This window comes from Mytilus californianus, unplaced genomic scaffold (genome assembly GCF_021869535.1).
Source record: "Mytilus californianus isolate M0D057914Y unplaced genomic scaffold, xbMytCali1.0.p SCAF_1, whole genome shotgun sequence".
NCBI lineage: Eukaryota > Metazoa > Mollusca > Bivalvia > Mytilida > Mytilidae > Mytilus > Mytilus californianus.
In genome coordinates this window covers 132,978,167-132,995,661 of record NW_026262581.1, presented here as the reverse complement: position 1 = coordinate 132,995,661, position 17,495 = coordinate 132,978,167, and the positions used below count along the sequence as shown (strand labels likewise).

General features: G+C 32.8%; 1 protein-coding gene across 12 annotated transcripts in view; it reads right to left on the bottom strand.

Annotated features, from left to right (window-relative positions):
* LOC127734768 (cAMP-specific 3',5'-cyclic phosphodiesterase 4C-like) overlaps window positions 1–17,495 on the bottom strand; it is a 280,406-nt gene that overhangs the window by 21,152 nt on the left and 241,759 nt on the right. For all 12 annotated transcript variants that reach the window (XM_052244777.1, XM_052244786.1, XM_052244803.1 and 9 more), the window contains 3 exons: window positions 14,006–14,085; window positions 6,573–6,685; window positions 4,164–4,257 (listed from right to left, as the gene is read on the bottom strand). In XM_052244777.1, the coding sequence (XP_052100737.1) occupies window positions 4,164–4,257; window positions 6,573–6,685; window positions 14,006–14,085 (287 nt within the window). The remainder of the gene's footprint in view (window positions 1–4,163; window positions 4,258–6,572; window positions 6,686–14,005; window positions 14,086–17,495) is intronic.

Sequence of the window (17,495 nt, the reverse complement as noted above, 5' to 3'; positions counted from 1 at the left end):
ATCAGACAGTGCTAGGATCTCTGAACATTCCAGTAAATACTCTTCAAAGAGTGCTAGGATCTCTGAACATTCCAGTAAATACTCTTCAGAGTGCTGGGATCTCTGAACATTCCAGTAAATACTCTTCAGAGAGTGCTGGGATCTCTAAACATTCCAGTAAATACTCATCAGACAGTGCTAGGATCTCTGAACATTCCAGTAAATACTCTTCAGAGAGTGCTAGGATCTCTAAACATTCCAGTAATACCCTTAAGACAGATTCCTAGGTTAACTGGTGTGTGGTCAATCACCTATCAATCTTTTTCAACATCCAATAAAATTGAGAATGGAAATGGGGAATGTGTCAAAGAGACAACAACATGACCAAAGGGCAGAAAACAGCCGAAGGCCACCAATGGGTCTTCAACAAAGCAAGAAAATCCTGCAACCGGAGGCGGGCTTCAGCTTGCCCCTAAACAAAAATGTGTACTAGTTCAATGAAAATGGACGTCACACTAAACTCCGAAACATATAAATGAACTAAAATTAAAAAACATACAAGACTAACAAAGGCCAGAGCACCTGACTTGGGACAGGCGCAAAAATGCGGCGGGGTTAAACATGTTTTGTGAGATCTCAACCCTCCCCCTATACCTATAGCCAATGTAGAAAAAACAAACACACAGCAATATGCACAGTAAAACTCAGTTTACAGTGAGGGATCCAGGATTTTAGGTTAGGGGGGGCACAAACTTAAATTTTTTTGAGGTAAAATTATCGAAATATTCTTTATTAAGCTGAGGACAACCCATGCTTTGCAAATTTTAGGGGGGCCCACACCTGCCACACCCCTGCCTGAATCCGCCTCTGGTTTAAAAAAAGTCTGAGTCCGATGTCACCACATTTCAGAATTTCAAGTAATATAGCATTAACTTATTCTTTATAAAATTAAGGATAAGTAGTATGATTGCCAATGAGACAACTATCCACCAGAGTTTAAAATGACATGGATTTAAACAATTAGAAATCACTGTTTGACCTTCAACAATGGGAAAAAAAAAACTCATACATTTATATTAATGTTTGTATTTTTAGTTACATGTATCTCCCTTTTCTAATTTTGCCATACCATCTGTGTTCAGTATAGCTTCAATGATCCAAAATCCAGACAATAACTATACATGTTTACATATAATAAATAGTATATTTGACAGATAGATCCAGACAAAAAATCGACATCTTTATATGACTCAATTTATGAATGAGAACTTTGATTACACTGTGGCAACAACTTTTTTCTAGCGTTCAAACTAATGTCAACGGAAACGCTCATCATAATTTAATTTATTACTTGTTGATTAACATCTGTAATTAAATATGCAAATTGCTTTTGCATCTCATTTGTATGAAGTTGAATTGAGGACAAGGAAACGTTGCTAGAATGGGGGTAATAAACCTATTCATCTCTCCATGATAGATACATCCAAAGCCTATATTGATTTTTATCTTGTTTCTGTAATTCTAACCTAGGCGTTCAAGAAAGTACAGAAAAACAAGGTTAAAGTGAGAAGATGTTTAATTCTTTTCTGATCAAGTTAAGTCTGACATTTCATGAAATCTTAGAAATGCTAGAAATAGAGATGTCTTATGTGATGCCATTTAGTTAGATGAAATCTTACAAATTGTAAACCATACAAAAGTCTCTTCTTTTGTCTCATTTCCATTAAAATGTCAGACAACATCATTTTATAAGAAAAAGGGGCAATGTGACATATTAATTTATTTCAGGACTAATTTTCACATCAGGTGACATAGATGAACCTAACATTTCTAACTTTCACATGTTGGCATACTAATTAATAAATTTATTTGATAAGAAATTGCATTCAAAATTTGGAACAATTATCAAAATTCATCTTTGAAATTATAAGTTACATTAAGTATAACATTTACAAAATAACTCCATGCATGTGCTCCTGTTTTTGGATAAGCAGATTTTGTAAACCTCACTATCTTTTTAATATAGATCCTGATTACGTCACAGATTTGAAATTTTAACTTTGAGATAAATTCAATAATATGAATAGTATGTCACGTACATTTTGTACATTTTATAAAGCTTACAACATAAAAACTATCATGAGTATAAAAAAATCATTTGATATTTTGGCAAAATTTTATGTCTAATGATTTCTTGGTTTATTTTTTTCTCCTGCCTTTGAAGCAAATTTTTGTTATTTTGGACTTTCATCAAGAATTGCTCCCCCATCACTTCTGTGTGCAAAATATTATTCTTTCCTGACATATGCATCTGATAAAATAATACAGGGCAAAAGAAATGATATTAGCATATAGTTTCCAATAATTAAAGCATATTTTGCTTGGCTATCATCACAACTGACCCTACCGCACTGCACACAAACAGCCATTATAAGATATTGGTCAAGAAATGAGAAACAGAAAACCTTCAAGTTCTGTGAAAGAACATACAGAAAATAATTTAATGTACAAAAAATTGTTATATACATGCAACATCTGTTCTTTTATGAAATATTTAACCCTTTCATCCCCAATGTTTTAATTTTTTTTTTAAAGTTTTCCATGTTAATGAAATAAGAAAATTAATTTTTTTTTATGAAAAGTAATTTTTTTTTATGAAAAGTAATTTTTTTCTGTAAATGTGTTTCTAAAAGAACCACCAAACCACTTAATTAAGCAGGGTTCAAACTTCATTAGTTTATAATTGGTAAAATATCTCCCATTGCAATTTTCCTTTAAAAAATAAAGCTGTTGCGCATTTCCCGATTCTAATAGTGTCCTCCCATTTTTCTAAAATAAGATGCATTAATTTTCAAATAAACCTTTTCATAGATGCAACTCATAATTTTTTTTTATCAATAATGCATCCTTAATAAAAGTTTATATCAAACTAAAATTTTCCCCACAAAAGCCATATTAACAAATAATAAAATGGATATTAAGTTCTTTTTACAGTATGTTTGTTTAAAGTGTACAATAATTACATGTATATTATTTATATCTGCCAGATCAGTTTAGCATGATCCTGCATTATATTCTTTGTTTTGTATGATCTCTCATACATTTTGTGTAACACAGTTAACTCTGTCTTATGCTCTGTGTTAACGATCCTCTCATACATTTTGTGTAACACAGTTAACTCTGTCCTATGCTCTGTGTCCTCTCATACATTTTGTGTAACACAGTTAACTCTGTCCTATGCTCTGTGTCCTCTCATACATTTTGTGCAACACAGTTAACTCTGTCCTATGCTGTGTGTTAACGATCCTCTCATACAGTTTGTGTAACACAGTTAACTCTGTCCTATGCTCTGTGTTAACGATCCTCTCATACATTTTGTGTAACAGTTAACTCTGTCCTATGTTCTGTGTTAACGATCCTCTCATACATTTTGTGTAACACAGTTAACTCTGTCCTATGCTCTGTGTTAGCGATCCTCTCATACATTTTGTGTAACACAGTTAACTCTGTCCTATGCTCTGAGTTAACGATCCTCTCATACATTTTGTGTAACACAGTTAACTCTGTCCTATGCTCTGTGTTAACGATCCTCTCATACATTTTGTGTAACACAGTTAGCTCTGTCCTATGCTCTGAGTTAACGAGTTCAGTCTGACGCTGATTTAAGATCTAAATTACTGGGTTTATTCTTATTTACATTTTATTAATTAGTATGTTAAGCCCTCCCCAAAGAAATATTTAAAGGACAATTCTAATACTTGTTTACTCTTTAAACAATATTACAATAAAAAGGTGGGTTTGAAATACCACTTTACTTATGAACTTTCTGCATATGGAGTCATACTTCCACACCAAATCAAATATCCCTATATTTATGATACCTTTATTATGTTTTTCTTTACCAATTTATGACATCTTTCCCTGTTGTACAAATGTTTTAGTTTATATTTTTATAACAGTTTTCATGTCTGTACTCACTGAATAAGGTATGCAATGTTATATGTTACATGTAGGTCCCACTTAGTATGTGTGACTTATCCCAGCCTGTACTATCCTGGATATATTACATCCTTATTCTTCTGTTGTCCATTTCACAAAGAGTACTCACCTAGATATGACTTCAGATATGTATTTCATGTATATTCCAATGTTTACATGTTGACCATTTCACATAGTGTACCTACCTAGATATGTATTACATATATATTCTGCTATTTGGTTTCCAGATTTACTTGATTCAGCAAAATGACTCAGTTCTCTGTTCAGCATTCTTTTAAACTGGAAAGAGAGAACGATATGATATACAAGCAGTGTGTTTGTGTCATGATTTAATGATAGTATAAATTGAAATTTTACAACTTCTTTAGACAATGATCACCAATTCTGATTAAAAAATAGTTTTGCAGTGTTGTGACCAGTGCAAGTTGATTGCATGAAAACAATGTGAAAGTCAAATTAAAATGGTCCTTTTTTTGTGTTTACAGTTAAAAACAATAGCAGACAAAATATTAAAAGTGCTATACATGTGTAGAAAAAGGGTCCTATCTCTTACCGATACCACATTCAATAACTGTCTGTTCTAAAGGTAAAATCTGCCCATGAAAAATATAAATAATGAAATCTTTAAAAAAGGAATATAAAAATAAGAAGATGTGGTATGATTGCCAATGAGACAAATCTCCACCAGAGACCAAATGACGTAGAAGTTAACAACTATAGGTCATTGTATGGCCTTCAACAATGAGCAAAACCAATACCGCATAGCTATAAAAGACCCCAAAATGAAAAATGTAAAACAATTCAAAAGAGAAGGCTAATGGCCTAATGTTTTTTTTTTTTATTCTAATGTCCTCATAACTGATGTCATATGACTGTTGATAATATGGAAGTTTTTGTCACTTATTAAATAATGCCTTTTGTATGAATAAAAAGAGATGTGGTGTATAGTATTACTGAGACAGTAACTCAACAGTACAAAAAAAAAAAAAAAAAGACATCTGAAGGTCAACCCACGCATCAACAAAAGAAAAGTGTCAATACAATAAATCAAACATGATATTGCCCCAAAGTCTTTCAAAGTTTAGTTACAAAATCCTACTGCTAAATGATTATGTCTTTAAATCAATTATAAAATTGTACTAATACTGAGTCAATACAATAGGTTTATATTTCCCCAGGTAAAAGTTATCTCAGAGACTATGGAGTCTTATGCGGTTTCCTTCCTGTTGTGGGAAAAACCTTTACCACATTGTAACAAAATGATGACATGTTGGACAGAAATTTATTTCTAGGTCAAAATCATACATGTGGTAATGTACTTTCTTCAGGGGCTCTTATCACCAAAAATCTTACGACAAAAATTAATCGTAAGTTAAAATGAATTGTTCATGACTTACAAGAATTTTTTCTGGTATGATTTTTTGTGAAATGAGTTGTTTGTCAATCAACTTTAAAATGTTGAACATTAGCTTTCCTTTCTAACATCAAATCACAATACAAACATTAGAATGTACACAAGAAATGTAAGATAATAACGGACTGATACAGAAATTAATTGGTGGTTTTACCAGAGTTCCACCTGCACAGTTTTAGTTTTAACATTTGACGTTTAATAAACACACTCAATAATAAAATCTTGTGATGCAGGATTGATATTTGTAATGCAATTGTTAAGTTTTACCAGAGAATAAATGACTGTGTAGTTCACATCCAACCATGGATGTTAGGACTCATAATCGTGAAACTCAGGTCAGCTTTCTATATCTGAGACCTATCCTTGCTAGATGCCATGTTATGGACAGATCAATGAGTTGTTATGTCCCCACTATCTTTAATGTAAAAATTATATTGCTTAGTCTTTTAAGAACTAACTTGCTTAATACCATGTCACCTAAAATAGGTGTTGGTGTGGTCTTTTTAAATAACCTAATGGCACCTTCACATCTCTGAGTTGGTATAGACTTGAGATCTCATGAGTGGGTGTGTTCCCAATCTCAGCCTAGTATATGTAAGATGTCAAGAGTGGGTGTGTTCCCAATCTCAGCCTAGTATATTTAAGATCTCATATGTGGGTGTGTTCCCAATCTCAGCCTAGTATATGTAAGATCTCATGAGTGGGTGTGTTCCCAATCTCAGCCTAGTATATGTAAGATATCATGAGTGGGTATGTTTCCAATCTAAGCCTAGTATATGTAAGATCTCATGAGTGGGTGTGTTCCCAATCTCAGCCTAGTATATGTAAGATATCATGAGTGGGTGTGTTCCCAATCTCAGCCTAGTATATGTAAGATCTCATGAGTGGGTGTGTTCCCAATCTTAGCCTAGTATATGTAAGATCTCATGTCACTTTTACATGGAGGAGTAGAGTATGGTCCCAATCTCAGCCTAGTATATGCAAGATCTCATGTCACTTACACATGAATAAGTGGGTATGTTCCCAATCTAAGCCTAGTATATGTAATATCTCATGTCACTTACACATGGATGAGTAGGTGTGTTCCCAATCTCAGCCTAGTATATGTAAGATCTCATGTCACTTACACATTGATAAGAGAGAGAGGTCCCTGTCATAGCTTATTTGATGAACCACCTACCTTGCTTGATGCCATGTCACTGACGGATCTGTGAGTCTGTATGGTTTCTAATTGATCCAAACACCAATCTAGTTCCTCTAAGGTATCCAGGGCCATTTGTGAGTATTTTTCATCTGAAAAGGAAGAGCAGGTTATTACCATAGGAACTGTTAATGGCAAAGAAACATATATGTAATGCCACTTTTATTGGATGACGTCTGCTGTCAATTCCATGGTTTATGGTTGGAGTCATTAGCAAGAACATTGCATAATAGTAGTCAATGTTTTAACAATATTTCAAATGCGTCTTTTAAACATTTTACAAGAATTGCATTAGAATAGGAAAATATTACTATGTTTTTAGAGTTCTCACTGTAAATTTAGGATTTGATGATCACAAATATCAGTTTTACTGATTAAGCTCAAAATTGCCAATAAAACTGCTTTTGTGATGGTCAAATCTCCAAAAGATGGTAGCAACTCAAATATCAAACACTGTAATGTTATTCCTTAATTCTAATCTGAATCATTAGCTTTTACATGGCATGATGGTGAGAATGAATCTATTGGCTGTATACCTATTTTGTTTTACTATTGGATTTGACAAAGTTTAATTATATATTTAAATATTACACATCTGATACAACCATGCATGAAACAAAAACAATTTGTTCTTTGTTTAAAGAATAGAAATCATACGGTGGTTTGGACGATCAGCCAGCATCTGACAAAACTGTTGTTATTATGCAATTTCTTCCGTGAGGGGAATTAAAAGTACACGTTTCTTGGTTCATGCACCAAGTAAATAGCTGTGATATTATGAAACTCAGCTTAACTAATACCAATCTGCATATGCACTGATTTTCGGCAACATTTTGACAAATTATCAGCATTTTGACAAATAATAATACCATAACATGATGTAGCAAAAACTAAAATACAGTTATTGTAATGTTATGCACTTCATCATCTGCAGCCTGAAGGCATTAGATAACTACTGGTTAGTTCTGACATACAAATTTAACCAGTCATAATTGTTGGTCATAGCAAATTATATTACATAAGACATAATTAACATAAGATCATTGTAGGCATATTGTGAACGTAGGCATGGTATATGTAGGATGTAGATTACTCAGAGTAAAAATTAATGATAAACAACTCTTAATGAAGGAAAACAGGGACACATAATAAACATATAAGGAAGTCTTGATTAGAATAAATTCATCCGAAAGATAAAAAAAATCCCCCTCAGACTACCTGTCTAATCTTATATTGCTTTATAAACATTCATGTTTAGAATTGAATGTTGGAGAAAATTGAAAATTACGTGGAGAACTTTTACGAAAGCTCACAATATAGATCCTGCAATATATCAGCCAATAAGTTTATGTATTTCATTGACAAAATGTCAAATGAACTAATGAACAAACTTTACTGGACAAAATGATTTACCGACCGTAAACTTGATGCCTCAAATTATGAGACAACTGTATAGTATTTTCAGCTTGGCCTACGTAAAACATAGGTTTTACTGTCCTGTCTCAAACTGAGTTTACCTAGCAACGTGTAGCAGAGCAAAACTAACGGATAATCAATTTATGTCCTTATTTAGTAAATAAGAATCACATAAACCGAAAATTCTGCGAAACATTATCCTTAGTTACAGGGTGGTAGACCATTGAATCTGCCACCTCAAAATATATGATGTTGATCTATCAAAATCGTGATTACAAATTTATTGCAATAGAACCATGTCAGCTAAAAAGTAACAAAATTACAATAGCTATGATAAATGTATGATTTTATTAGTTGTATTCAATTAAAAAATATGGCTAACAGGAACAAAACTTAGATCTTTCATCACAAACTTTACATATAATGCCCAATCATCAAACATGACATTGCCCAGAAAAATAAACTGAACTATTTCAAAATTATGACAATTTATATGGTAATTTGACCTCAAATTCATCTATTTTCCCTTTCATTTAACTATGTGTAATGTATCAACTTCAACCTGACCTAAGTTCAGTGGTTTCTAGCATTGTGTTAAAATATAACATGCTAACCATGAAGTATACTAAAAGTTTCTTAACTGGAGGAAACGAAACATAAATGTAGACTTTATGGAGGTGGTAAGAAGATGTTTACTTCCCAACATAGAGCTGGTCTGTTATCAATGGGGTCAATATTTTACTATAACATAGCTATAGTAAACAAAATTGTAGTAAACACAATATAAAAGATATTTTACAATTGAAACATATTAATTTATCTTAGTAAGAATTACGTAGGATTGTCCAATGGACTTCTGACATGTCAACATCAAACACGCTAACATGTACTAATCCCGTCTATATTTCCTGTCGATCTCATTAAATCTGTTTATGTCAATGTAATTAGAAAAGTACAAAGTTACAGAACCAAAAGTAATCAATCAACATTCAGGTACTTGTTAGCTATGAATAATCTTATACGTGCTTTGGTTAGTGTAGTAATTTATTCTACTTAACAAACTCAAACTTATTACGATACAATTCTTGTCACAGAAACTTATTACAATACCATTCTTGTCACACAAACTTATTACGATACCATTCTTGTCACAGAAACTTGTTACAATACAATTCTTGTCACAGAAACTTATTACAATTCCATTCTTGTCACAGAAACTTATAACGATACCATTCTTGTCACAGAAACTTATTACAATACCATTCTTGTCACAGAAACTTATAACTATACCATTCTTGTCACAGAAACTTATTACAATTCCATTCTTGTCACAGAAACTTATAACGATACCATTCTTGTCACAGAAACTTATTACAATACCATTCTTGTCACAGAAACTTATAACTATACCATTCTTGTCACAGAAACTTATAACTATACTATTCTTGTCACAGAAACTTATAACTATACTATTCTTGTCACAGAAACTTATTACAATACCTTTCTTGTCACAGAAACTTATAACGATACCATTCTTGTCACAGAAACTTATTACAATACCTTTCTTGTCACAGAAACTTATAACGATACTATTCTTGTCACAGAAACTTATTACAATACCATTCTTGTCACAGAAACTTATTACAATACCTTTCTTGTCACAGAAACTTATACCGATACTATTCTTTTCACAGAAACTTATTACAATACCATTCTTGTTACAGAAACTTATTACAATACCATTCTTGTCACAGAAACTTATTACAATACCTTTCTTGTCACAGAAACTTATAACGATACTATTCTTTTCACAGAAACTTATTACAATACCATTCTTGTCACAGAAACTTATTACCATACCATTCTTGTCACAGAAACTTATAACGATACCATTCTTGTCACAGAAACTTATAACGATACCATTCTTGTCACAGAAACTTATAACGATACCATTCTTGTCACAGAAACTTATTACAATACCATTCTTGTCACAGAAACTTATAACGATACCATTCTTGTCACAGAAACTTATAACGATACCATTCTTGTCACAGAAACTTATAACGATACCATTCTTGTCACAGAAACTTATAACTATACTATTCTTGTCACAGAAACTTATTACGATACCTTTCTTGTCACAGAAACTTATAACGATACCATTCTTGTCACAGAAACTTATAACTATACCATTCTTGTCACAGAAACTTATAACGATACCATTCTTGTCACAGAAACTTATAACTATACTATTCTTGTCACAGAAACTTATTACAATACCTTTCTTGTCACAGAAACTTATAACGATACCATTCTTGTCACAGAAACTTATAACGATACCATTCTTGTCACAGAAACTTATTACAATACCATTCTTGTCACAGAAACTTATAACGATACCATTCTTGTCACAGAAACTTATAACGATACCATTCTTGTCACAGAAACTTATAACGATACCATTCTTGTCACAGAAACTTATAACTATACTATTCTTGTCACAGAAACTTATTACGATACCTTTCTTGTCACAGAAACTTATAACGATACCATTCTTGTCACAGAAACTTATAACAATACCATTCTTGTCACAGAAACTTATAACGATACCATTCTTGTCACAGAAACTTATAACTATACTATTCTTGTCACAGAAACTTATTACAATACCTTTCTTGTCACAGAAACTTATAACGATACCATTCTTGTCACAGAAACTTATAACGATACCTTTCTTGTCACAGAAACTTATAACGATACCATTCTTGTCACAGAAACTTATAACAATACCATTCTTGTCACAGAAACTTATAACGATACCATTCTTGTCACAGAAACTTATTACAATACCATTCTTGTCACAGAAACTTATTACAATACCTTTCTTGTCACAGAAACTTATAACGATACCATTCTTGTCACAGAAACTTATAACTATACTATTCTTGTCACAGAAACTTATAACTATACTATTCTTGTCACAGAAACTTATTACAATACCTTTCTTGTCACAGAAACTTATACCGATACTATTCTTTTCACAGAAACTTATTACAATACCATTCTTGTTACAGAAACTTATTACAATACCATTCTTGTCACAGAAACTTATTACAATACCTTTCTTGTCACAGAAACTTATAACGATACTATTCTTTTCACAGAAACTTATTACAATACCATTCTTGTCACAGAAACTTATTACAGTACCATTCTTGTCACAGAAACTTATAACGACATTCTTGTCACAAAAACTTATAACGATACTATTCTTGTCACAGAAAATTGTTACTATACACTTTTATTCAGTTATTATATTATAACAATCGAAATTCCCACATGTTTTCCAAAAGTACAATTTCTATGTTTCATGGTAATAGGTATAGAAACAATATTTTCATCAATTATTGATCACATATTGATTAATAACAGAGTTTTTACATTTTAAATCTTGCTTTTATGTTCTCTTTGTACTCTTGATACACAATGGAACAATTTATCACAGCTACAGTTTATTTGTTTACTTAGAGCAAATTAAAATTATGCCTTCTTCTGAAAAATCACTCAGGTCTATCTATGATCAGACAAAGGGAAGTAACTCCAAAGGTCTGTAGCCTGTCAGTTGTTAAATATGTGTATATGCCTATTGATGGTTATTGTATGGCTATGCAGTCATTTTATACAGAAATAAATGTGGATAGTGTCCACATGTGGACACAGATGATGCCCCCGCTTGCATATCATATAGTTATAAAGGGACATAACTGAAGAACGGTAAAAGTGACACTACCCAAATTTGAACTTGATCTGAGTTTTGTGGTAATAAGCATTGCGTGTAAGTCTCATAACATTTGGTTGAGGCTAACTTAAGTAGAGAACAGAAACTAAAAAATTCAGCAATTTTTCTATTTGTAAACACACATAACTCTAGAAGGTTTGTGTATAAGTTTTATAACATTTGGTTGAGACAAACTAAAGTTAGAGAACGGAAACGAAAAATTCAGCAATTTTTATGTTTATAAAGGGACATAACTCAAGAATGGTAAAAGTGTTGCCACCAAATTTCATACTTAATCTGTATTATGTAGTAATAAGCATTGTGTATAAGTTTCATAACATTTGGTTGAGGCAAACTAAAGTTAGAAAACTGAAACAAAATATTTGTACTGGATCTTAGTTTTGTGGTAATGAATATTGTGTATAGGTTTCATAATGTTTGGTTGGGGCAAACGTAAGTTACAGAATGGAAACTAAAAATTTTGCAATCTTTCGATTTATAAAGGGCATAACTCAATAATGGTTAAAGTGACACTACCAAATTCAACTTGATCAAAATTAAACATTGCATTGTATAAAGCATTGATTGTAGTTGAATCAACTATAATCATGGACAAAGGAAGATAACTCCAATTTTAAAAATTACTTGATATTTAGAAGAAAATAAAAATTTTGCAATTTTTCCATTTCTAAAGGGGCATAACTCTAGAACAGTTAAAGTGACGCCACCAAAATTCAAACTTGATCTGTGTTTTGTGGTAATAAGCATTGTGTATAAGTTTCATATCATTTGGTTGAGGCAAACTAAAATTAGAGAACGGAAACGAAAAATTCAGCAATTTTTCCATTTGTAAAGGGGCATAACTCCAGAACGGTAAAAGTGACGCCACCAAAATTCAAACTTGATCTGTGTTTTGTGGTAATAAGCATTGTGTATAAGTTTCATAACATTTGGTTGAGGCAATCTTAAGTTAGAGAACGGAAGCTAAAAATTTTGCAATTTTTCCATTTATAAAGGGGCATAACTCTAGAACGGTTAAAGTGACACCACCAAAATTCAAACTTGATCTGTGTTTTGTGGTAATAAGCATTGTGTATAAGTTTCATAACATTTGGTTGAGGCAAACTAAAGTTAGAGAATGGAAACCAATTTTGGGATGTACGTACGTATGTTGTACGTACGTACAGACGGACAAGGGTAAAACTTAATGCCCCCTCCGCTACGGCGGGGGCATAAAAATGCTACATTGTTGTAGCATTCTGGTTATTATGCTAGCCTACGTTACTTTTAAGTAAATTGTATGGAATTGAATATTTTAGAAATACAAAAGGAGAGAAGATAGTAAATTTCACAACAGATCATAATTTCTGCTTTGAAAGCACAACACCATTGGCTTTAGATTACTATAATGATTTTTTGGGGTATATTTTTTATATATTTTTTTATCCAAATGTCATTTTCACAATTGATAATAATACTTCGTTTTCAGTGTTTCAGAATGATCTTATTTCTAAAGGTATGAAATCTACTACTAGTATACCTAATCAATAAAAAGAAAAGGAAAAGTTTATCATACATGATGAACCAATTAAATAACATGTTGAGTATGACAATTCCAGCAGTCACTTATCAATTTTTCCAATCCCTTACTAGAGGCTAAAACATTTATAATCTGCAGAAAATTCTCTTCTTAATATGTATGGTAACATGGTAACAATGCATTCAGAAAAGTCAACTAAGACAACAAATTCAAACGCGTTTTAGAGTGGTATTGACAGCCTTGTGTTATATGAAGAAAACAAAATATATTTCCGGGTTTATTACAGTGTACTCTGGACCTAAAAATAGCAGAAAAGTGAACTTCAAAAATAGCAGTTTAGCAAGAATTTGTTGGAACAGTCATTTCTGACTAGGGTATTAATTCCCATATTTTGCTACAACAATCAATCAATTGCATTGGTGAAAATCTTTGATTGATGAAGTATAAAGGCATCAGGTCCTTTACTTGACAGAATTTCAACATCCCTGGCAATTTCCTCACACACTAGCAAATTCCATGATTCAAACATCAAACATGTTATAATTGGTGAGGCCTAACCAAACATTATAGGTCTAACCAAACTTTATAGGTCTAACCAAACTTTATATTCTCCAATTCATTTGTTACATGGTAGAGTGTAAATGAGATGATTATATTGTTTTGAGAGATAAGTCTTACCTGGTATTTTGTTGTTTTCTTGACCCGTTGAACCTCGACCATGAATGTGAGATCCTGAAGGGTTAGAAGCACCTCTTGATCTGAAATATTAAAACATGCTATAAAGTTAAACCACCAAAGATGAAACATATATGGTCAAAAAAATTATCAACATTATATAATGAAATTTGCATATTTCTGTCATATGCATGATTGCAATCACTTTGATGATACAGCACTCTATCAAACTGTGTAACATTATATTAGTTACTAACATCTACATCATTTAGTCTCTGGTGGATAGTTGTCTCATTGGCAATCATACCACATCTCCTTGGTCTCTGGTGGATAGTTGTCTCATTGGCAATCATACCACATCTCCTTGGTCTCTGGTGGATAGTTGTCTCATTGGCAATCATACCACATCTCCTTGGTCTCTGGTGGATAGTTGTCTCATTGGCAATCAGACCACATCTCCTTGGTCTCTGGTGGATAGTTGTCTCATTGGCAATCAGACCACATCTCCTTGGTCTCTGGTGGATAGTTGTCTCATTGGCAATCAGACCACATCTCCTTGGTCTCTGGTGGAGAGTTGTCTCATTGGCAATCAGACCACATCTCCTTGGTCTCTGGTGGAGAGTTGTCTCATTGGCAATCATACCACATCTCCTTGGTCTCTGGTGGAGAGTTGTCTCATTGGCAATCAGACCACATCTCCTTGGTCTCTGGTGGATAGTTGTCTCATTGGCAATCAGACCACATCTCCTTGGTCTCTGGTGGATAGTTGTCTCATTGGCAATCAGACCACATCTCCTTGGTCTCTGGTGGAGAGTTGTCTCATTGGCAATCAGACCACATCTCCTTGGTCTCTGGTGGATAGTTGTCTCATTGGCAATCAGACCACATCTCCTTGGTCTCTGGTGGATAGTTGTCTCATTGGCATCTCATTGGCAATCAGACCACATCTCCTTGGTCTCTGGTGGATAGTTGTCTCATTGGCAATCAGACCACATCTCCTTGGTCTCTGGTGGATAGTTGTCTCATTGGCAATCATACCACATCTTCATATATATATACATGAAAGAAGTCTAGAAGTCTACTAAATTTGTATTGTGGGCATGGACAGCACCCTGTTCAATTGTGTATCGGAAGGGAAAATGTAATACAGTGAAATCAGTTCTAATTGAACTCTGACTAAAACCAGAAAACCAGCTAAACCCTTCTTGCTTCAAAGTCCCTTTACACAAACATTTTTCTATTTTGAACCTGTAAAAAGGGAACAAATTCTTCAGTCCTAAAAGAATTCTGTTGATACAGGTTTCACTGAAAAAGTGATGTTTTCTTAACCTGGTGGTAAATCAGAATAAATCAGACAGTTCTGATACATAATAAATATTTCCCAGTAAGAGTATAACATTATTGATTCACTTGGACCACTGTCAATCGTGTCAATAAATGAAGGCCTTGATCTTTCTGAACGCTGATTTAGGGGAGATAATCCTTGCAATTAATTTAATCATAAAATTTTTGCAGTACAGGTAAAAATAACCATAGACCAAACTTAATGGGCTTTCAAACTATTGAAGAACGATTGATTTTTGTACCCAACAGGGAAAAATCAAGTAAAGACCGCTGAGCTTTATAGAAAAGATAGATTGTGTCTCTACAACTAACACGAAAACAGTATTACAGATTTATATGCGGATCAATGAAGTATAATAATGTACACAGCTGGAGAAATGTCAAAACACCAAATAATATAAAGTCACAGAGTATCCAAGTGCCATATAAACTCTTCATTCGAGGACATTTTATAGCTATTACTTATCCACATTTAGCAAACATCTATAAATTTAATCAAATATATATGGAAAGTAAGGAAATCATGTCAACCAACAGTCACACAACACATGCCTATTGGCTTTAGTGACTTGTGTCTTAAACCTCAGATTTTATTACTATATCTATCAATAAAATGAAACTGACAATTATAACCATTTGGGTGATTTAAAATAGGAAAGATATTTACCTCCAACAAGATGCATCTTATGGGGGTAATTCAATGGTAAAGGAGCAACAAGTAACCTCTCTCCTAATCAAGAAGGGGTTACTGTATACATTTCTAAGCATAAACTGGCAGACAATAGAAAACTGCTATAAAAATCTTAATATAAATATAGAACATACCCTGTTAAAAGAGAAAGACTTAAGCAAACAGTTTTGATGTCAGTAAATTTTATTATTCATACAATATAAAGTCAAAGAATATCCTATCACACACAGATGAACAGTAAATTACTCAAGTAAACAATACAAAGTCAATACTAAATAACAGGTACATAGAAAGATGTACGCCCCATAATATACAATAAATAAGTACAGCAAAAGCTGGTAGATGTGGAAAGGTGGACACCAAAGAAAAAATATTCCTGGGCCTGGTAGATGTGGAAAGGTAGACACCCAAAGAAAATATATTCCTGGGCCTGGTAGATGTGATAAGGTAGACACCAAAGAAAAAATATTCCTGGACTAAATTGGCAGATAAAAGAGATCAGGCCATATAAAATCAAAACTGAGCAGGATTCTCTTAATCATAAACCAGGCTTAGTTAGTCTCCCCAGTCATAAACCAGGCTTAGTTAGTCTCCCCAGTCATAAACCAGGCTTAGTTAGTCTCCCCAGTCATAAACCACTTTGTATCACCACTCTTTATCAAATATATATAACCAGGCTATGTCTATCAATTACATGAACAAGCCTACATCTTTCCCCCTCATTAACCATGCTAAACCTCTCCAATCATAAACCAGGCTGTTATTCCCAATTATTTTAACCAAACTACAATTCTCAACTTATAAACGACAGTACCTCCTCCACTCATAAACCAAAGTATGTCTCGCCACTCATACATGTCACAATCTTCTTTGCATAAAAAAATGTTGTGGAATCCAAATCGAGGCAGTTCTAATAAAGTTAAGTTATACAAATACTTGCCATCTATGTAAGATCATCATTTGTTTCTATAGCTTATAAATGTACAAGCTGTCATGGTGAAATCACTAAATGTTCAATACAAGAAAACTAATTTCTAAAGACAAAATAAGATTTTCAATAATTTGTTTAGAAGGATATACATACATATCATATTTCCCGTATCTACAACCCATAGATGTCTCATACTTCCAAATTCATTGAAGGAAATCACAAATAGTCAGGCATTTTCTATATCCATTCTTCCTATATATCTATGATTTCACAAGCTGTTGTACAATGCAACATATATTTCAATTAAACATGTTAAATTATGTACAGTAAATGTGTTAGTGAATGGACAACCTGCTTCGATCTCGTGTAAAACATTATTTGTACTCGATCAAAACATTTCTTATTCACAACTTCTATAAATGTTGTGAGTTCAAGTAGAAAATAGACAAATTTCAAATTAATATTGAAAATTCATAAGAACAGCTTGTTTTTTTAAATTTCAAATCAGCAACTCATTTGAATACAAA